This window comes from the organism of the source record quoted next (genome assembly GCF_019968955.1).
Source record: "MAG: Porospora cf. gigantea A chromosome Unknown PgA_NODE_684_length_12415_cov_350.845, whole genome shotgun sequence".
NCBI classification, from domain to species: Eukaryota; Apicomplexa; class Conoidasida; order Eugregarinorida; family Porosporidae; genus Porospora; species Porospora cf. gigantea A.
The window spans coordinates 1-12,415 of record NW_027151837.1 but is presented as its reverse complement, the minus strand read 5'-3'; the positions used below and the strand labels follow the sequence as shown (position 1 = coordinate 12,415).

General features: G+C 54.9%; 9 protein-coding genes across 15 annotated transcripts; 5 read left to right on the top strand and 4 right to left on the bottom strand.

The window, feature by feature from the left end:
- Positions 1-6: 6 nt before the first annotated feature.
- On the bottom strand, positions 7-2,264 carry KVP18_001574 (uncharacterized protein; the record flags this gene model as incomplete). Of its 4 annotated transcripts, XM_067951735.1 has the most annotated exons (4): positions 7-510; positions 539-1,143; positions 1,170-2,224; positions 2,253-2,264. In XM_067951735.1, coding segments are annotated over 4 exons (2,176 nt in total), but the record flags the coding sequence as incomplete, so codon positions are not given. The 4 variants fall into 4 exon arrangements, with proteins under 4 accessions (XP_067806942.1, XP_067806943.1, XP_067806941.1 ...); XM_067951736.1 differs by lacking the exons at positions 539-1,143; positions 1,170-2,224; positions 2,253-2,264 and having other exon boundaries at positions 7-505; XM_067951734.1 differs by lacking the exons at positions 7-510; positions 1,170-2,224; positions 2,253-2,264 and having other exon boundaries at positions 516-1,088.
- Positions 2,265-2,319: 55 nt separating this feature from the next.
- KVP18_001572 (uncharacterized protein) lies at positions 2,320-3,096 on the top strand (the record flags this gene model as incomplete). The annotated part of the gene is made up of 1 exon (XM_067951731.1): positions 2,320-3,096. One exon carries the CDS (start codon positions 2,320-2,322, stop codon positions 3,094-3,096), a length of 777 nt encoding a protein of 258 aa, XP_067806938.1.
- Positions 3,097-3,505: 409 nt separating this feature from the next.
- On the top strand, positions 3,506-5,497 carry KVP18_001577 (uncharacterized protein; the record flags this gene model as incomplete). The annotated part of the gene is made up of 1 exon (XM_067951740.1): positions 3,506-5,497. The coding sequence occupies one exon, from the start codon at positions 3,506-3,508 to the stop codon at positions 5,495-5,497; it is 1,992 nt and encodes a 663-aa protein (XP_067806947.1).
- A 34-nt stretch (positions 5,498-5,531) lies between these two features.
- On the top strand, positions 5,532-6,729 carry KVP18_001575 (uncharacterized protein; the record flags this gene model as incomplete). Of its 2 annotated transcripts, XM_067951738.1 has the most annotated exons (5): positions 5,532-5,803; positions 5,832-6,087; positions 6,115-6,187; positions 6,217-6,300; positions 6,329-6,729. In XM_067951738.1, the coding sequence occupies 5 exons, from the start codon at positions 5,532-5,534 to the stop codon at positions 6,727-6,729; spliced, it is 1,086 nt and encodes a 361-aa protein (XP_067806945.1). The 2 variants fall into 2 exon arrangements, with proteins under 2 accessions (XP_067806945.1, XP_067806944.1); XM_067951737.1 differs by lacking the exons at positions 5,532-5,803; positions 5,832-6,087; positions 6,115-6,187; positions 6,217-6,300 and having other exon boundaries at positions 6,352-6,729.
- Positions 6,730-6,754: 25 nt separating this feature from the next.
- Positions 6,755-7,312, top strand: KVP18_001580 (uncharacterized protein; the record flags this gene model as incomplete). The annotated part of the gene is made up of 1 exon (XM_067951745.1): positions 6,755-7,312. One exon carries the CDS (start codon positions 6,755-6,757, stop codon positions 7,310-7,312), a length of 558 nt encoding a protein of 185 aa, XP_067806952.1.
- A 414-nt stretch (positions 7,313-7,726) lies between these two features.
- On the bottom strand, positions 7,727-8,971 carry KVP18_001579 (uncharacterized protein; the record flags this gene model as incomplete). Of its 2 annotated transcripts, none has more annotated exons than XM_067951743.1 (1): positions 7,727-8,971. In XM_067951743.1, one exon carries the CDS (start codon positions 8,969-8,971, stop codon positions 7,727-7,729), a length of 1,245 nt encoding a protein of 414 aa, XP_067806950.1. The 2 variants fall into 2 exon arrangements, with proteins under 2 accessions (XP_067806950.1, XP_067806951.1); XM_067951744.1 differs by having other exon boundaries at positions 7,727-8,767.
- Positions 8,972-8,986: 15 nt separating this feature from the next.
- KVP18_001573 (uncharacterized protein) lies at positions 8,987-10,198 on the top strand (the record flags this gene model as incomplete). Its single annotated transcript, XM_067951732.1, has 1 exon — positions 8,987-10,198. The coding sequence occupies one exon, from the start codon at positions 8,987-8,989 to the stop codon at positions 10,196-10,198; it is 1,212 nt and encodes a 403-aa protein (XP_067806939.1).
- Positions 10,199-10,496: 298 nt separating this feature from the next.
- Positions 10,497-11,444, bottom strand: KVP18_001576 (uncharacterized protein; the record flags this gene model as incomplete). The annotated part of the gene is made up of 1 exon (XM_067951739.1): positions 10,497-11,444. The coding sequence occupies one exon, from the start codon at positions 11,442-11,444 to the stop codon at positions 10,497-10,499; it is 948 nt and encodes a 315-aa protein (XP_067806946.1).
- Positions 11,445-11,617: 173 nt separating this feature from the next.
- On the bottom strand, positions 11,618-12,415 carry KVP18_001578 (uncharacterized protein; the record flags this gene model as incomplete). Of its 2 annotated transcripts, XM_067951742.1 has the most annotated exons (2): positions 11,618-11,941; positions 11,971-12,415. In XM_067951742.1, coding segments are annotated over 2 exons (769 nt in total), but the record flags the coding sequence as incomplete, so codon positions are not given. The 2 variants fall into 2 exon arrangements, with proteins under 2 accessions (XP_067806949.1, XP_067806948.1); XM_067951741.1 differs by lacking the exon at positions 11,971-12,415 and having other exon boundaries at positions 11,618-11,887.

Genomic DNA, 12,415 nt, shown 5'->3' with positions numbered 1-12,415 from the left:
TCTTACAGAACGCGACGGAGATGCGCGGATCGCAATAGTGTTGACGCGAGGTGCCAGTGGCTACTGCCTTGTTCGCGTCCTTGAGCTTCATCTTCAGCTCGTGGTTCTCTCTCTTCAGCTGCAGCTGCTTCTGTTTCCTCTTCGCTTGGTCCAGAGTCCAAGACTCTTTCGCGACGCTCACGCGATCCTTCATAGTGGACTTGAATGTGAACTTCGTCTTCTTTCCAGCTTTCACCCACGCAGTGGCCTCCGCGACTTCCCGAATGTCCTCCAGCATGTCCTCCAGCTGCTTTTGCATTTTCTCCATACTGGAATCGTGTTGTCGAGAGACAGCCCGCTGATGGTTGCACAGCACGGCTACCTGCCTGTTGCTGTCTTCGTAGAAGCGTCTGAGATCCTCAGGATTCGCAGTGTCCACTGACCGAGGGTTAATTCTCCATAGCTCCTGCTGCAACGTGAAGCTGGCGTTGTATGTCCTGAACACCTTTGCGGACAGGCCAGGCATGAGCTCTGCGTCATTGCCCGGTCACAGCCCCACCCTTGAGGTACCTGTTCACAACGGTTGGACTTATCCTGTCAAACACATCCGTTTCGGGCTTCTTGTTGGTTAACAACCCGGTGAGCGTTTTAAACGCCAGGTCACCGATCGTCACCGTGTTGAAATAGCGGATGGAATCCTTTCCGAGGAAGTCAAGTGTCACTTTATTGTTGTCCTCAGTGGTGATATGCTCTTTGCGTAGACTGCAACAACCGACAGTGTCAGCCTCCGCATCAGTGTCCTTCTCGTTGCCAACTCGCAGAGCCAGAACGTCTATGACGTAGACGGCGAGCCCAAGCTGACGATCCACCGCGTCCCCGTTCAACATTTTGCTGGTGTAGTCCCTTCTGATGCCCTTGATGAAATGTTGCAGCTTCCGAGCCTTCTCATATTTGGCATGATCAGTCTGACCCTTCACGGCGCTAGCCGGGCTGAGGAAGACGTACTTAAAGGAGTTGTTGATGGAGTCCCGATAGAACGACAACCAAGTCACTGTGTTGTCGTGGTACACGTCTTTCCAGCAGTGGCCTGACATAGTCTCGCAGAGCATGGGAACAGGGGCGTCATCTGCGAGGTTGAGAGTGACTTCTTCGGGAAATATCCGTCTGTGTCTATCGCATCGCACTCTCACTTTTTCAATTTGCCCATCTTGGGGTGTGCGCCTCGACCTCGAAACAGGCTGGGAGGCTCCGCTTTAAACGCGCCCACCTTCTCTCTCAAGCCGTCGTAGAGGCAAGTGGCATTGGGCCCATCGACTAGCTGACGAGCAGCTGCCTCGGCTCGTTTCTCGTCGGATGTGAGTTTCTTCTTCCGGAATGTCTCCTCCTCCTTGCGCGCTTTAAAGAAATTCAGCATCTCAGAAAAATCGCAGTCCTCAAACTGCACCGTATGTTCGAAACCGACGCCAGTGACAATAGGGTGGTCTACTGGGAGGGATGCCAGAAAGTCGGCCCAAAAGTTCCTGATGAATTTCTCCTTGGTGCCGTACTCCGACTCCACAGCGTTACACCAGAAGCTTGCAGCTTCCTCCGCCTCAGGCGGCAGAATGACGTCTACGCCCATAACCTTCAGAGGGCGTTCGTGTGGTTCATAGGGCTTGCCAAATACAATCCCCTTATGCTCCAAATACGACCACTGGCGCCCATCATCCTTCGAAGATTCATTGGCCCACCATTGATTTATGGGCTCTATGTGTTCCTCTGTGACTACATGGCGTTTCTTGCGGCGATGAGACGGCGACGGCGACGGCGAGTCTTCCATCACTGGCACCTCAGCTGAACGACCCCAAGCCGTTTTATAAGCAGGCGGTCCGCTGGGGATAGGCGGGGGGGGGTTGGGCATGGCCATCACCTTCATGAGGTTGCGACTATGTTCAGGTCTGGGAGTGGATGTTTCAGATTTGAACTCCGCTGATTCCTCCTTCACATCTTTCACGTCCATCTCGACTTTGGGAACGGCCCCTCCATTGAGTGTAATGGCTGGTGCAGGCACATCAGTGCATGAAGATGCGGGTGTTCTGGGAAGCAATGGAGCTTCGGAGGCCGCGGCAGCTGGTTCCAGCGGAACTGACACAAGAGTGTCCAACAATGGTTCGTCATCAGACAGCTTCTGCCGTTTGGACTCGGGAGACCCCGCATCAGAACCGACAACACAGCGTCGTCTGCGACCCATAAGGGGCTCCTCGTCCTAAGTACGTCGAAAACATCACACCTACGCTGCTATCCATGAACTGAGATTTGTCGATTTTCCACCGCACATCTTCCATTCCAAATATCGCCGGCATGAAACGACGCCTAGAGGAGCGACTCCTTACAGCCTCCATAGAGCTCATGTTGGTCAGCGTAGCTCTGTGTTTGCTTCAGCGAAGGTACCTGCCGATGGGTGAATTGTCTGATGGTCTTCGTGTGCTTGCTATTCTGGCCGCAACATACACCCACTGGTTCAGTGCCAGCATGACTCAGATGAGTTCGTACTACAATGTCAGCTGTCTCTGGGGATTTCTGCTGGCCTCGAATCTTTTCGTCGGGTACCACACGTCATGGAATGCATTAACAACCGCCATCAACGCCTTGTCGTTCTTCTTATTGTTCATCCTGTCGCCTCAGAATCTGGCTAGGCGATTTGGGCTTTTTGCTTTGTTCGTTTTTCTGCTGGCGTTGCCCATCATCGTAATATCCTTCGTGGAAACGCATCGCGACAGGTCGAGGTCGCCATTGGAGGAGAAGCTAACCGTGTCTGATGCGTTCGGCGACAGCGGCTACTTCAAGAATGACACACGTCTCTACCTGTTGCGGCGCGACCCTCGCAGCGAGCAGATAAAATCTGCACTTGGGTCTGGCTTGGCTGACATTCTCAGGAACACTGGTAGAATATACGAGTGCGAGTTCAAGGCACACAAAGTCCGCAGCTTAGCAACTGTCCGAGTCGAGACATATACTTGTCCAGATTCGATGTCGGCGAAGGAGAAGTCTCAGTTCCTAGTCACTGCGTTGAGTCAACCGCTACCGCGGGTAACTATGAAAGGTGTTGTGCAGCCCGCCCCCTTGTTACCTCTGTAAACATGCAGGTGACTCAGCTCTACCAGTTCGAGGCTTCCTAGGGGAGTCTATGATATTTGCCAATAAGGTTTCAAATCCCAGGGGAGTCTATAATATTTGCCAATAAGGTTTCAAATAATTGCATGAGGCGAATCACGGGCGTCCACAGTGAAATTAAGTGGATCATCAGTGGCCAAGGCTTTTAATGGATCGCAGCACTTGGTCGTCCCGTCAACACAGGTACACTCTATTGAACCTTCGGTGAGCGTGAAGCTGGTCACGCCGCGTAACGTGAGACTCGCAGCCGTACTAGCGATAATCCAAACGAAGAAGTTCATTGAATAATGGAAATGTTTGTATCTGCTTGTTGTGGGGTGGGAATTGCCCACCCCTATTTAGATACGTTACCTGTGGCGTATATTCTCCTATTATGCGTCTCTCCATCCAATCTCCAAAGTTTTCAGAAGTCTTGCTTGCATCCTTGCCTGTAACGCTGCCCTCGGATGATATAAGAAGGGAGGTCGACGACCGCTCTTATCCTATTCTAACGTTGATACCGGATGGCGTCGGTGTCCGGAGTCAGGTGACGGCATCGGCAATTTCGGACGGCAACACTCAGAATCTGGGGTCTCTCGAGTTTTTGGCGAACGATTACAACGATCAGGCCCTTGAGTTAAGTTTTAGTTCCGACGGTTGGAGCTCCGCCAGCGAGGGGCGTTGGGATGTGAGTCAGTTGCCGAGACCCACATACATGTCGGATGTAGAGTCACTGCTTCGTGAGGGGAGCAATGCTCTAGCGACTTACGCCCTCCCTGTCCGGAGGCAGACGCTTGCGCGTCAGCGGCCTGCAGACCGGTTGTACCAAGACGCTGGGATTGCCAACGTGCGCCCCACCCGTTTTCTTCAGGTTGTGGACCACATCAAGCAGGCCATGAACGTGTCTCTTAGACTCTGTTCCCAGACATCAGACCTCGTCTGTCGGGTGCAAGAGGACCTTGACAGGAGTACCTCAACGTCCGAGCGAGTGGCCATCAGCAGGATGGTTCAAGCCGCGCTGCCTCGAGGAGGTCTTACCTCTTCATCCTCACTTCTGTCGGAAACCTACAGTGGCCTCGGATGGCCCTGGACGGACCGATCCTCCTTCGAGTTTGCCTCGCGTGTCCTCTTTACCGTTCTGGGCTCTGCACCCTCAAGGAGACTCAGCAACCTCCGCTACCCTGTGGCCATGGACATAGCTATGTCGGCCAGGAACGCTCCCGAGTCGTGGCAGCCTGTGTTCGACTCGCTGCACACCCTCATGCCTGAAATACAGGCAAAGGTGCGGAGGATGGTCGAAATCGTTACACTAGACCCTTGGGTAACGGATGAATTTCACGGGATACTCAGCGCAGTGGATCGTGTCATCAGCGCTCTCCGGTGCTTGAATCGAGACGACGTGAGGCAGATGCCCGACTACCTCTGGTTGCGTTTGCGAGTTCTGCTACTATGCGAACTCGACACGTCCCTGCGTAATGCAGCCAGAAACCTAGTCGGGTTCCCCCAGTACAACCCTGTCGATGACTACTCATGGTGCCGGCTTCAGGATGTGGTTGACTCCAACAACGATGACGAGCTCGTCCGGATGCTGACTCGTGGCGCCGGGCGCGCTTCATTTCGACGGAATCTGGAAACCCACCTGATGTCTCCGGATGCTCGGATCCCGAATTTCCCACACACGACGCGAGACGACCGATCGGTTATGATCCGTGAAAACTCGATGTTGGTTGCCCAGCAATTAGAGCGAAGACTGAATGATCTCTCCCTTAATTACATCGGAAGCCCTAGGGCTGCGAGGCTCCTCCTCCTCCTCACCCCGCTGGCCCTGGTGACGCCAAGTCAGATGCACTCATTGGGTACGGAGGCTCTCAGGTGTCTGGTCAATCGAGCTCACTCACTTTCATCATCCTACCTGGGGTACCCGTCTTTCTCATTCAGCGACGACGCTATGTTCTACGCAATCGCTGACGATTCGGACGAGTCTGAGTCTGAGAGGAGCCATGAGCGCTTCGAATTCGGAGACCACACCTGGACTCGACCGTTCGTGAGCACGGAGTTGGCGACCGACGGAACGCAACCCGCTGAGGAAGAAACTCGGCGGTCGTGCGCAGTCTGCCTGACGGACTTCGACGAAAGCGAGATGAAGTTCCTGCGTTGCTACAAGGCCCAATGGCGAGATAGAGAAACTATGAACGCCGCGGAACTTGACTTTTCCCCAATACGTGGACGCCTAGCATCCAACTACTGTGGCCATGTGTTCCACAAGAAGTGCCGCGATTCGTGTGCGTCGCCCTTTTGTCCCATGTGCCGAGCTCACTGGATGAAAGCGGAGACAACCGAGCCAGAGTCGGCAGAAAATGTGGAGGATATGATTAACAATCTGTGAATGTATTAATGCTATCAATGGCGCGAAACTGCACATGAGGGTGCACCAGGTCTGTCTTCTTGCCGCCGTCTGTCTCTCTCAGACGCCACCATCCAACCAAACAAGTCGACCTAGATTACGTCGGCCTCGCTACTCAGCACCCGATACAGGTACTGTGATCCCCCACCAAGAACCTTCATGGTACGTACTGCACACGACAGAGCTGTTGATATCCTCGTGGGTTTGCATTTTTGTGCTCATCTTGCTGGTGTCCATGTTCGGTGACGAACCGTCCGGCTGCCGGGCGTCCTTGGGAACCCTCGTGCTGTGAGTGAACCTGCGGGCAACGACACAGACTAGGCGCCTCTACCAACGGGGTCGATTCCTTTCTGTCTAACATGCCCAGGCTGACGACATGCGTTTACCTGCATTACGACTTGCAACACCTGCTGAATAACAGCATCGGCCTTCTTCTGGCCATCTGGTTTTGGACGACAGGCTCTCAGTCCGCAGTAGAAACCGACTGGATGCTTTACTGGCAACTGCCAATGTGGTGGATATCTTCAGTCGTTGGCGCATTGTTTTCGTACTTCACCATTTTGAAGAGGGCCGTAGGTCACAGGTTCCTTTGATACCAGCTTCTCACCATAGGTGCCTCTGGTGGTTGCTTCGGCTACTCGACCGGCTGGATGTATGTTGCTCTAACAGCCAGTAAGCGGTCTCGGCGGTCCTTCATGCAGCTGGGTTGGATAGCAGCGAAAGGTACCAACGGTTCACTCTGTCAGTCATGACATTTGGGTTGGCATTGCTCCCAATGTCGTACGGTAAGCGCTGCCAGGGCACAGAACGCAGCCGGCGGCGCAGAGAGCGACTGGATGGCCCACGGAGGCGGTGCCGTGGCGGGGGTGGTTGTGGCGTACAGCATGCTCAAGCTAGATGTAATGCTGGGTCGCAGCGCGGCGATCCTAGCTGGCCAGGTCCTCACGGGGGTGGCGCTGTCCGCGAGTGCCTTGGGTTTTCTACTTGTCTTTTATCAGGGCTGCACCTCCCACACCGAGAGGTACCGCAACCTCAGAGCCCTTAAAGTAGCCAAGCTAGCCAACAAGTCTGTGTCACAGAGACAAACCACAGACGGTCGACTAGAGGGCAACTCAGAGCACGATCGACTGCTGAAAGCTGACGAAAGATTGCTTGATGAACTCAGGATCGCGGACCCTGCGAAGATGACCCGAAGCCGTTCCTTTGTCGTGTGAACATTATCGTCTGAAAACGACTGATATGCCGCCTGCCGAACTCCTTCACTTTCTGGAAGCCTTCTGGGAGATGCGGCTACGGGCGGTGGCGAGGGTGTGGGACTTGTGGGTTTGGGAGAGTTTCTTCATCAGAGAGGAATCCGTGGTGCAGGCAACGATACCCGCGCTGAATAAACTGCTGCTCATCAGACTGCTGCTTTGTAGCAGTGAGTGTCTCGCGTGTCCTGCGCCAGAACTCGCCAGTCTGTTCGAGTTTTTGTCACCGTTGGCACCATTTGAGTGTGACGACTGGTACCCGCAAGTCGACTCCATTCCAAAGAAGAGCCGATGCCCAGACACTCTGACGCGGTTCGTTCGCCACCTGTCTCTCTACTCGCCTCCTTTTCAGCCGTTTGATTTCGATATGGTTACAGTGAAGACACTCAGTCCGTCTTCCTGCCTCTCTGAGGAATCTGTGACGCAATGCTTCCTGGAGCACTACCTAGACCTATACTCGTACGTAAGGTTCTTTGACTCACACACAGCCTTATCCCGTTGCTACTCGATCGAGAACTGCGTCTCCGCGATTGCGAATATCAAGTGAGGCACTGTCGAGTATTTAGCAGATCACAGCTCTCATTGCTGTGGGCGAGTTGGTTAGGTGCAAGGACCAACTGATGCTGAGGGACCGTCTAAACGTGTCCGATCTCTCCACGGCTGCTTCAAGAGAGCAGGTGAACCGTTTCCAACTCTCCATACCGCTCGATACGCTGACACATGTCAAGCGAGTCTACTCGTTGTCTTTCTCCAACCTGACCGCCAGCTGTGGCGCGGTGCCCAACGACCGTGATGACGAATCGCCTCCAAGCCGGGCAGAGTCAAGCGGAGCGGACCGATGGCTGGCTTCCGATAACTTCAAAAAGACTCTGCCGACCGCCGACGTCCTGTGGCGAATTCGCCAGGAGAGGATAGCCACACATCATGTGAGAGAGGGAACTCTACCGGACACAGATGCTTTTCAGGTTGCTGCTGGAGCCCCAGACCAGCTCTTGTAGGTCGCCTTGAGCAGGAACACGTACACATCTCTCCAAAGGTCTCGGGACTCCCACGCACTGCAGTAGTCCGCTACGCTTAGTAGAAGGCTGTGCTTCATCTGCCGTTGGGCGTCGTCTTCCGAAATACCCAACGTATCTAGAAATCTCTGCGCTCTGATGCAGTAGTTCTTGTCGATGATATGTTGCGTGGCCCTGGCTAAGTTGACAACTGTGTCTACCATGAGCAGGTGCTTGTCCCGTACCTTCGGCCGTCGTACACATCCAGGGCCTACATGACGCTTCAGCGTCCGAACGCAGTCCTCGTATGCCTTAGTGCGAGCCCGAATGCGTCGGAACGAGCGTAGCCAACGTGGCGGACCTAGTGTTCGGCAGTCCAGGAACATGGAGCATACGGCGTCCAGACTGGTGCGTCTGCCGGCAAATTGAAGACTGCTTTCCTCTCCGGGACTCTTGGGAAGGTGGATGCGGCAGTGTACCAGACTGGGCGTCGTGAGCTGCAGGTTTGAAGCGTGTCTCTCTCCCGCGAGCACAAGGATGCCCGCAAAGAACGTCCCCTGGTATACAGTAACCACCCGAGTGACTACTAAATCGAATGGTAACGCGTTCATTGGGTCCGTCATCAGGCGCAGGGAACGTCGTAGGTATCTCGCCACCTTACGAAGCAGCCGCCACACCAACAAACTAAGAGGGGAGCGGGGCAACCCCTCAGCGCGTGTACGGACTGCTTCTATGGCGGCTGAGACACTGGGCAGTTTCACCGCCAACTCCAAGGGGAGCAGCAGCACGGCCAAGCCAGACTCTGGCACGTGATTCACCTGGAAACAGGCTTCATCCAGCGAGTGCAAGGCCGTCTCCATGTCACAACTAGCCAGGTCTGGCGGGGCTAGGCGCAGAGCTTTGAACAGCGTTGTGAGTGGGACTGACACCGGGGCTGTCGGAAACGGATTGAGTGGGAGAACTGTGCGGAAGCGCCAGAATGTGAAACAGGCCTCTCCGCTGTCCATGCCCTTGCGTAGCGGGATGGGACCATAGAAGTGGTGATGGTTCAAAAATGCCGCGCAGAAAAGCTGATGTGGGCCACAGGCGCTTCGTTGGTGAACTTCAACGAGAGTGGACTCCCCTTTTGGATGGTGGCTCCGGAAGGAGCCATCAATTTCTAGGTCGCTGGATGGGAGTTCGGTCAACGCAGCACGAATGGCCTCTCCCATTCGCCATAAAAATCCATGCACACCGCACCCTTGGGACTGCTGCTGCCTCTTCTGTGCCGCGCAGTCTGGAAGGTGGACATCAGCGAAGACATGGAAGAGGGCTACAGTGTGCGTGATGGCCACACCGAGATAATGCCCTGGGAGTGGTACGAACTCGACGCAGCTGGTCAGAATCCTCAGCCGCCAATTTTCGGCATGGACAGTTTCATGGCTGAGTGCCTAGATGCGGTTCCTGCCTTTCTCAGGGAGAAGAAGCTCAGCTACTACACGTTGGATGTTCCACGTCTCGACGGGCTTGAGCCACTATCGCTTTTTGTCATAGGAGACGCGAAGTTCTTCGGTTGGATAGAACCCCAGAGGGGCAATCGAGAGGTCGAAGTTGACTTTCAAAAGTTCAGCCAAGCCAACGCACGATCGGCAAAGATGTCGAACGTCCCCAAAAGCGTCCTCGAGAAAGTGCTCAAAAAGCCCGCTCTCAAGGCGTACTCAGACCAGGTTAAATCCATGCACGACGACAGACGCTACATGCAGCACGTGCGCATGACCAGGCAGCACGGTGCTGTCATTGTAATGACCTTCAGGGTTATGGCCAGCCGTCTGCTCCTCCGAAACACCAACGACGGCAACCTGCAGTGGTACCCAGTGTCCTTCATCTTCGCCAAGTCCACCGTGCGTGTTCCCGCCGTAGCCCGACAGGCCCACCGTGACTTTTCCACCTTCCACGATTTCGTTTCTGACAAGTGGAGCCTTGCTCACGTTGTAGACATGCCAGGAGGCGCCAAGAAGCTCGAAAGCTTCCTGAATAACTTCATCAGCAAGTGCAGACAGGCAGCACATCCGATCATAGCGGACTTCATACGCACATTACCTATCAAGGACGAATTCTGCAGCGTCGACACGTTGCTTAAGGAATCGAAGGCCAATGTGAAATGGTTCTGTGTCGAGTTGCCAGCAGCGTACAGGGATGCCAACACACTGCCAGACAAGCTGCCCGAAGTCTTGATGGGAGGCCAAGGGATCTTCCCCTCGGGGACTCGCGTCGAGATTGCCATCGCAATCAAGCCACCTCCTGCTCCTGAGCACACGCTGGCTTACATGACTTGCGACAACAACAAATGGTCCCGGATTCAACACTACTACGGCGACTCCCTCAAGACGCATGGACGTCGGAACTTCAACGCGTGCATGGAGAGCCGGGGCTTCTTGTTACATGGTCTTGGTGGTTAACTATTCTAGGCCTAGAAGGCTTCGGAAATCTGCGTTGGACGACACGGGTTCGGCAGTGGCGTGGTGGCCTCGCTTCTTGTCGAACCGCAATCGCGGTCGGTCCGGATTTGCCTTCGTTCCTGGCTGGTGCGGTTCGCTGATACTTCTCGTCGACTTTGACACGGTAAGCGCGCGGCCTTGAAAGAATGTGCCATTTAGAGATAAGCCGACCAGCGCGTCCTCAGGCGATAAGAGCTGCACAAAAGCGTACCCGCGGCTTCTACCAAGCTCGTCTCTGCGTTGGCCCCACCCACCACACTCACGTTACCAGCTTCGTACGCACCACAGGGCCGGAGTTCTCTTCGAAGAACACCTGAACTTCGCGCTCAGTTGCAGAGAAAGCAATGTCCTTCACAAATAGTGTGTCTGGCTGAGAGACTGGTGCCATGCGCAGCTCTTCTTTGCGACGTATGGCGGCCGCCATGCGGCACTTGTCCTTCGGCGCTTTTATTTCGCGGCGGGACTTCAATGGCACGCAGGGCAGAACCTGAACTGGACACCCGTTGACCGGAATAGTGCCACGTCGTATACACTCCGCGGTCAAAGCCTCTGAAGTGAAGTCAGCGTAGCCGTAACCCTTAGGCTGCCCAGACGCGTCCGGAATCATTCTGAGCGCCTCTACCTTGCACCCAAGCTCGTCCTCGATGGCGGCGACGATTATGCTGTCAGCCACACAAGGCACGTTCTTGAGGAACACAGTCCTGGGCTCGTATATAGGTTTCGAAGGCCTACTAACCAAAGCTTTCACTTGGCGGGAGCGGATGGACTTCACGAGATGCGTCTCGTCGGACGCTCGTTGACAGGTTTCCTCGTCGGAAAAGTCAACGTAAGCGTAGCCCTTGAATCCACCTTTGTGGTTCTGGACCATTCGAACAGCTACCGGTTTCGTGCCAATGAACAAGCTTCGTATCTCGGCCTCAGTCGTCGACTCATCCAGGTTGCTGATCCACAGGGTGCGTAGTTCCTCTAGTTGACCAATCAAGACCTCCTTGTCGACTTCGCCACTGCCCACGAGTCTGTGGTGTGTGCGGACGACTTGGGCAGGTGTCTGGTCCGGAGCATCAAGGAGCTTCTGCCTCTTCGCCTCCACACGGGAATCCGACTTGGCCGCGCGCTTCTTTGACCGTTTGTCGCCGAAGTCGAACTGGAAGAGCTGAGCCAACCCCGCGTCAAGGTCAGCTTCATAATCATCCGATGATTCGGGCATTTCGGTGATTTCTGGCTTCGTCGTGTCACAGAAACGTATTTGTGTTAGAATGATGTGGTATCCATGAATATCTCTCCTGCACTCATTGGTGCGCTTTGCACAGCGCCAGATTCGCCATGCAGCGGTTTCGGAAGTCTGAGATTCTGCGGAGACGTGTCCGTCTCCTACATTCTCTAGAGCAACTTGACCGTCTTGCTCAGCTTAAGCCGGCAGAGATCGCCTTGCTGCAACGCGACCACCAGCAATGCTGCCAACAAGGGCATGAGTTGGACGTTCTCAGGGTCAGGCTGCGAAACCTCGATGAAGAGCGCCGTGCCTACCGCCGCGTTGTTGAAGGGTTCTCTCAGGAACCACTTGCGTCCGAAACGACTCCGACAACCAGGCTGCAGAGGCATCCCCCCCAAAAAGACCGAGCAGTTAGGGAGACGCGACAGGCCCTTCATAGGCACACAGTGCAGAGAGCTGCTTTGGAGAGAGACTACGCTGCAGCTGAAAGGCTGGAAAGGCGGCAACCTCAAGGGCTCACAGTGCCTGAGCGGCCGTTAGGCCTAGCCTCGCCCTCCCCAAAACAGGTGGTCAGGTCGTCCTCCCCAAAACAGGTGGTGAGGTCGCCGTCCCACATGAGGGTGCAATCGTTGGCGTCACCCACTACAGTACCTACACCCGAATCTGTATCAAGCCTCTTGGCCCGTACACACGAAGAGGTGAAGCTTGTGTTCGCAAGAGCAGACGGACCCTTACTCTCGCAGGAAGCCATTTCTCCCTGGCCCCACCCTGGCCTCCGAGACCCGAGGACGGCACTCACCATCTCGCCAACCAAATCGACATCGGCCGCTAGACCCTCCACAGAGGTACCGGCAGTCAAAGAAGTCGTGTCGGAAGCAGGGCCCGTGAGAATGGCCGCACCAAAACTGACGAAGCCTCCAACGTCACCTGTCAAGTTCAGTAAGGGTTCAGTGTCGTCATCAGAA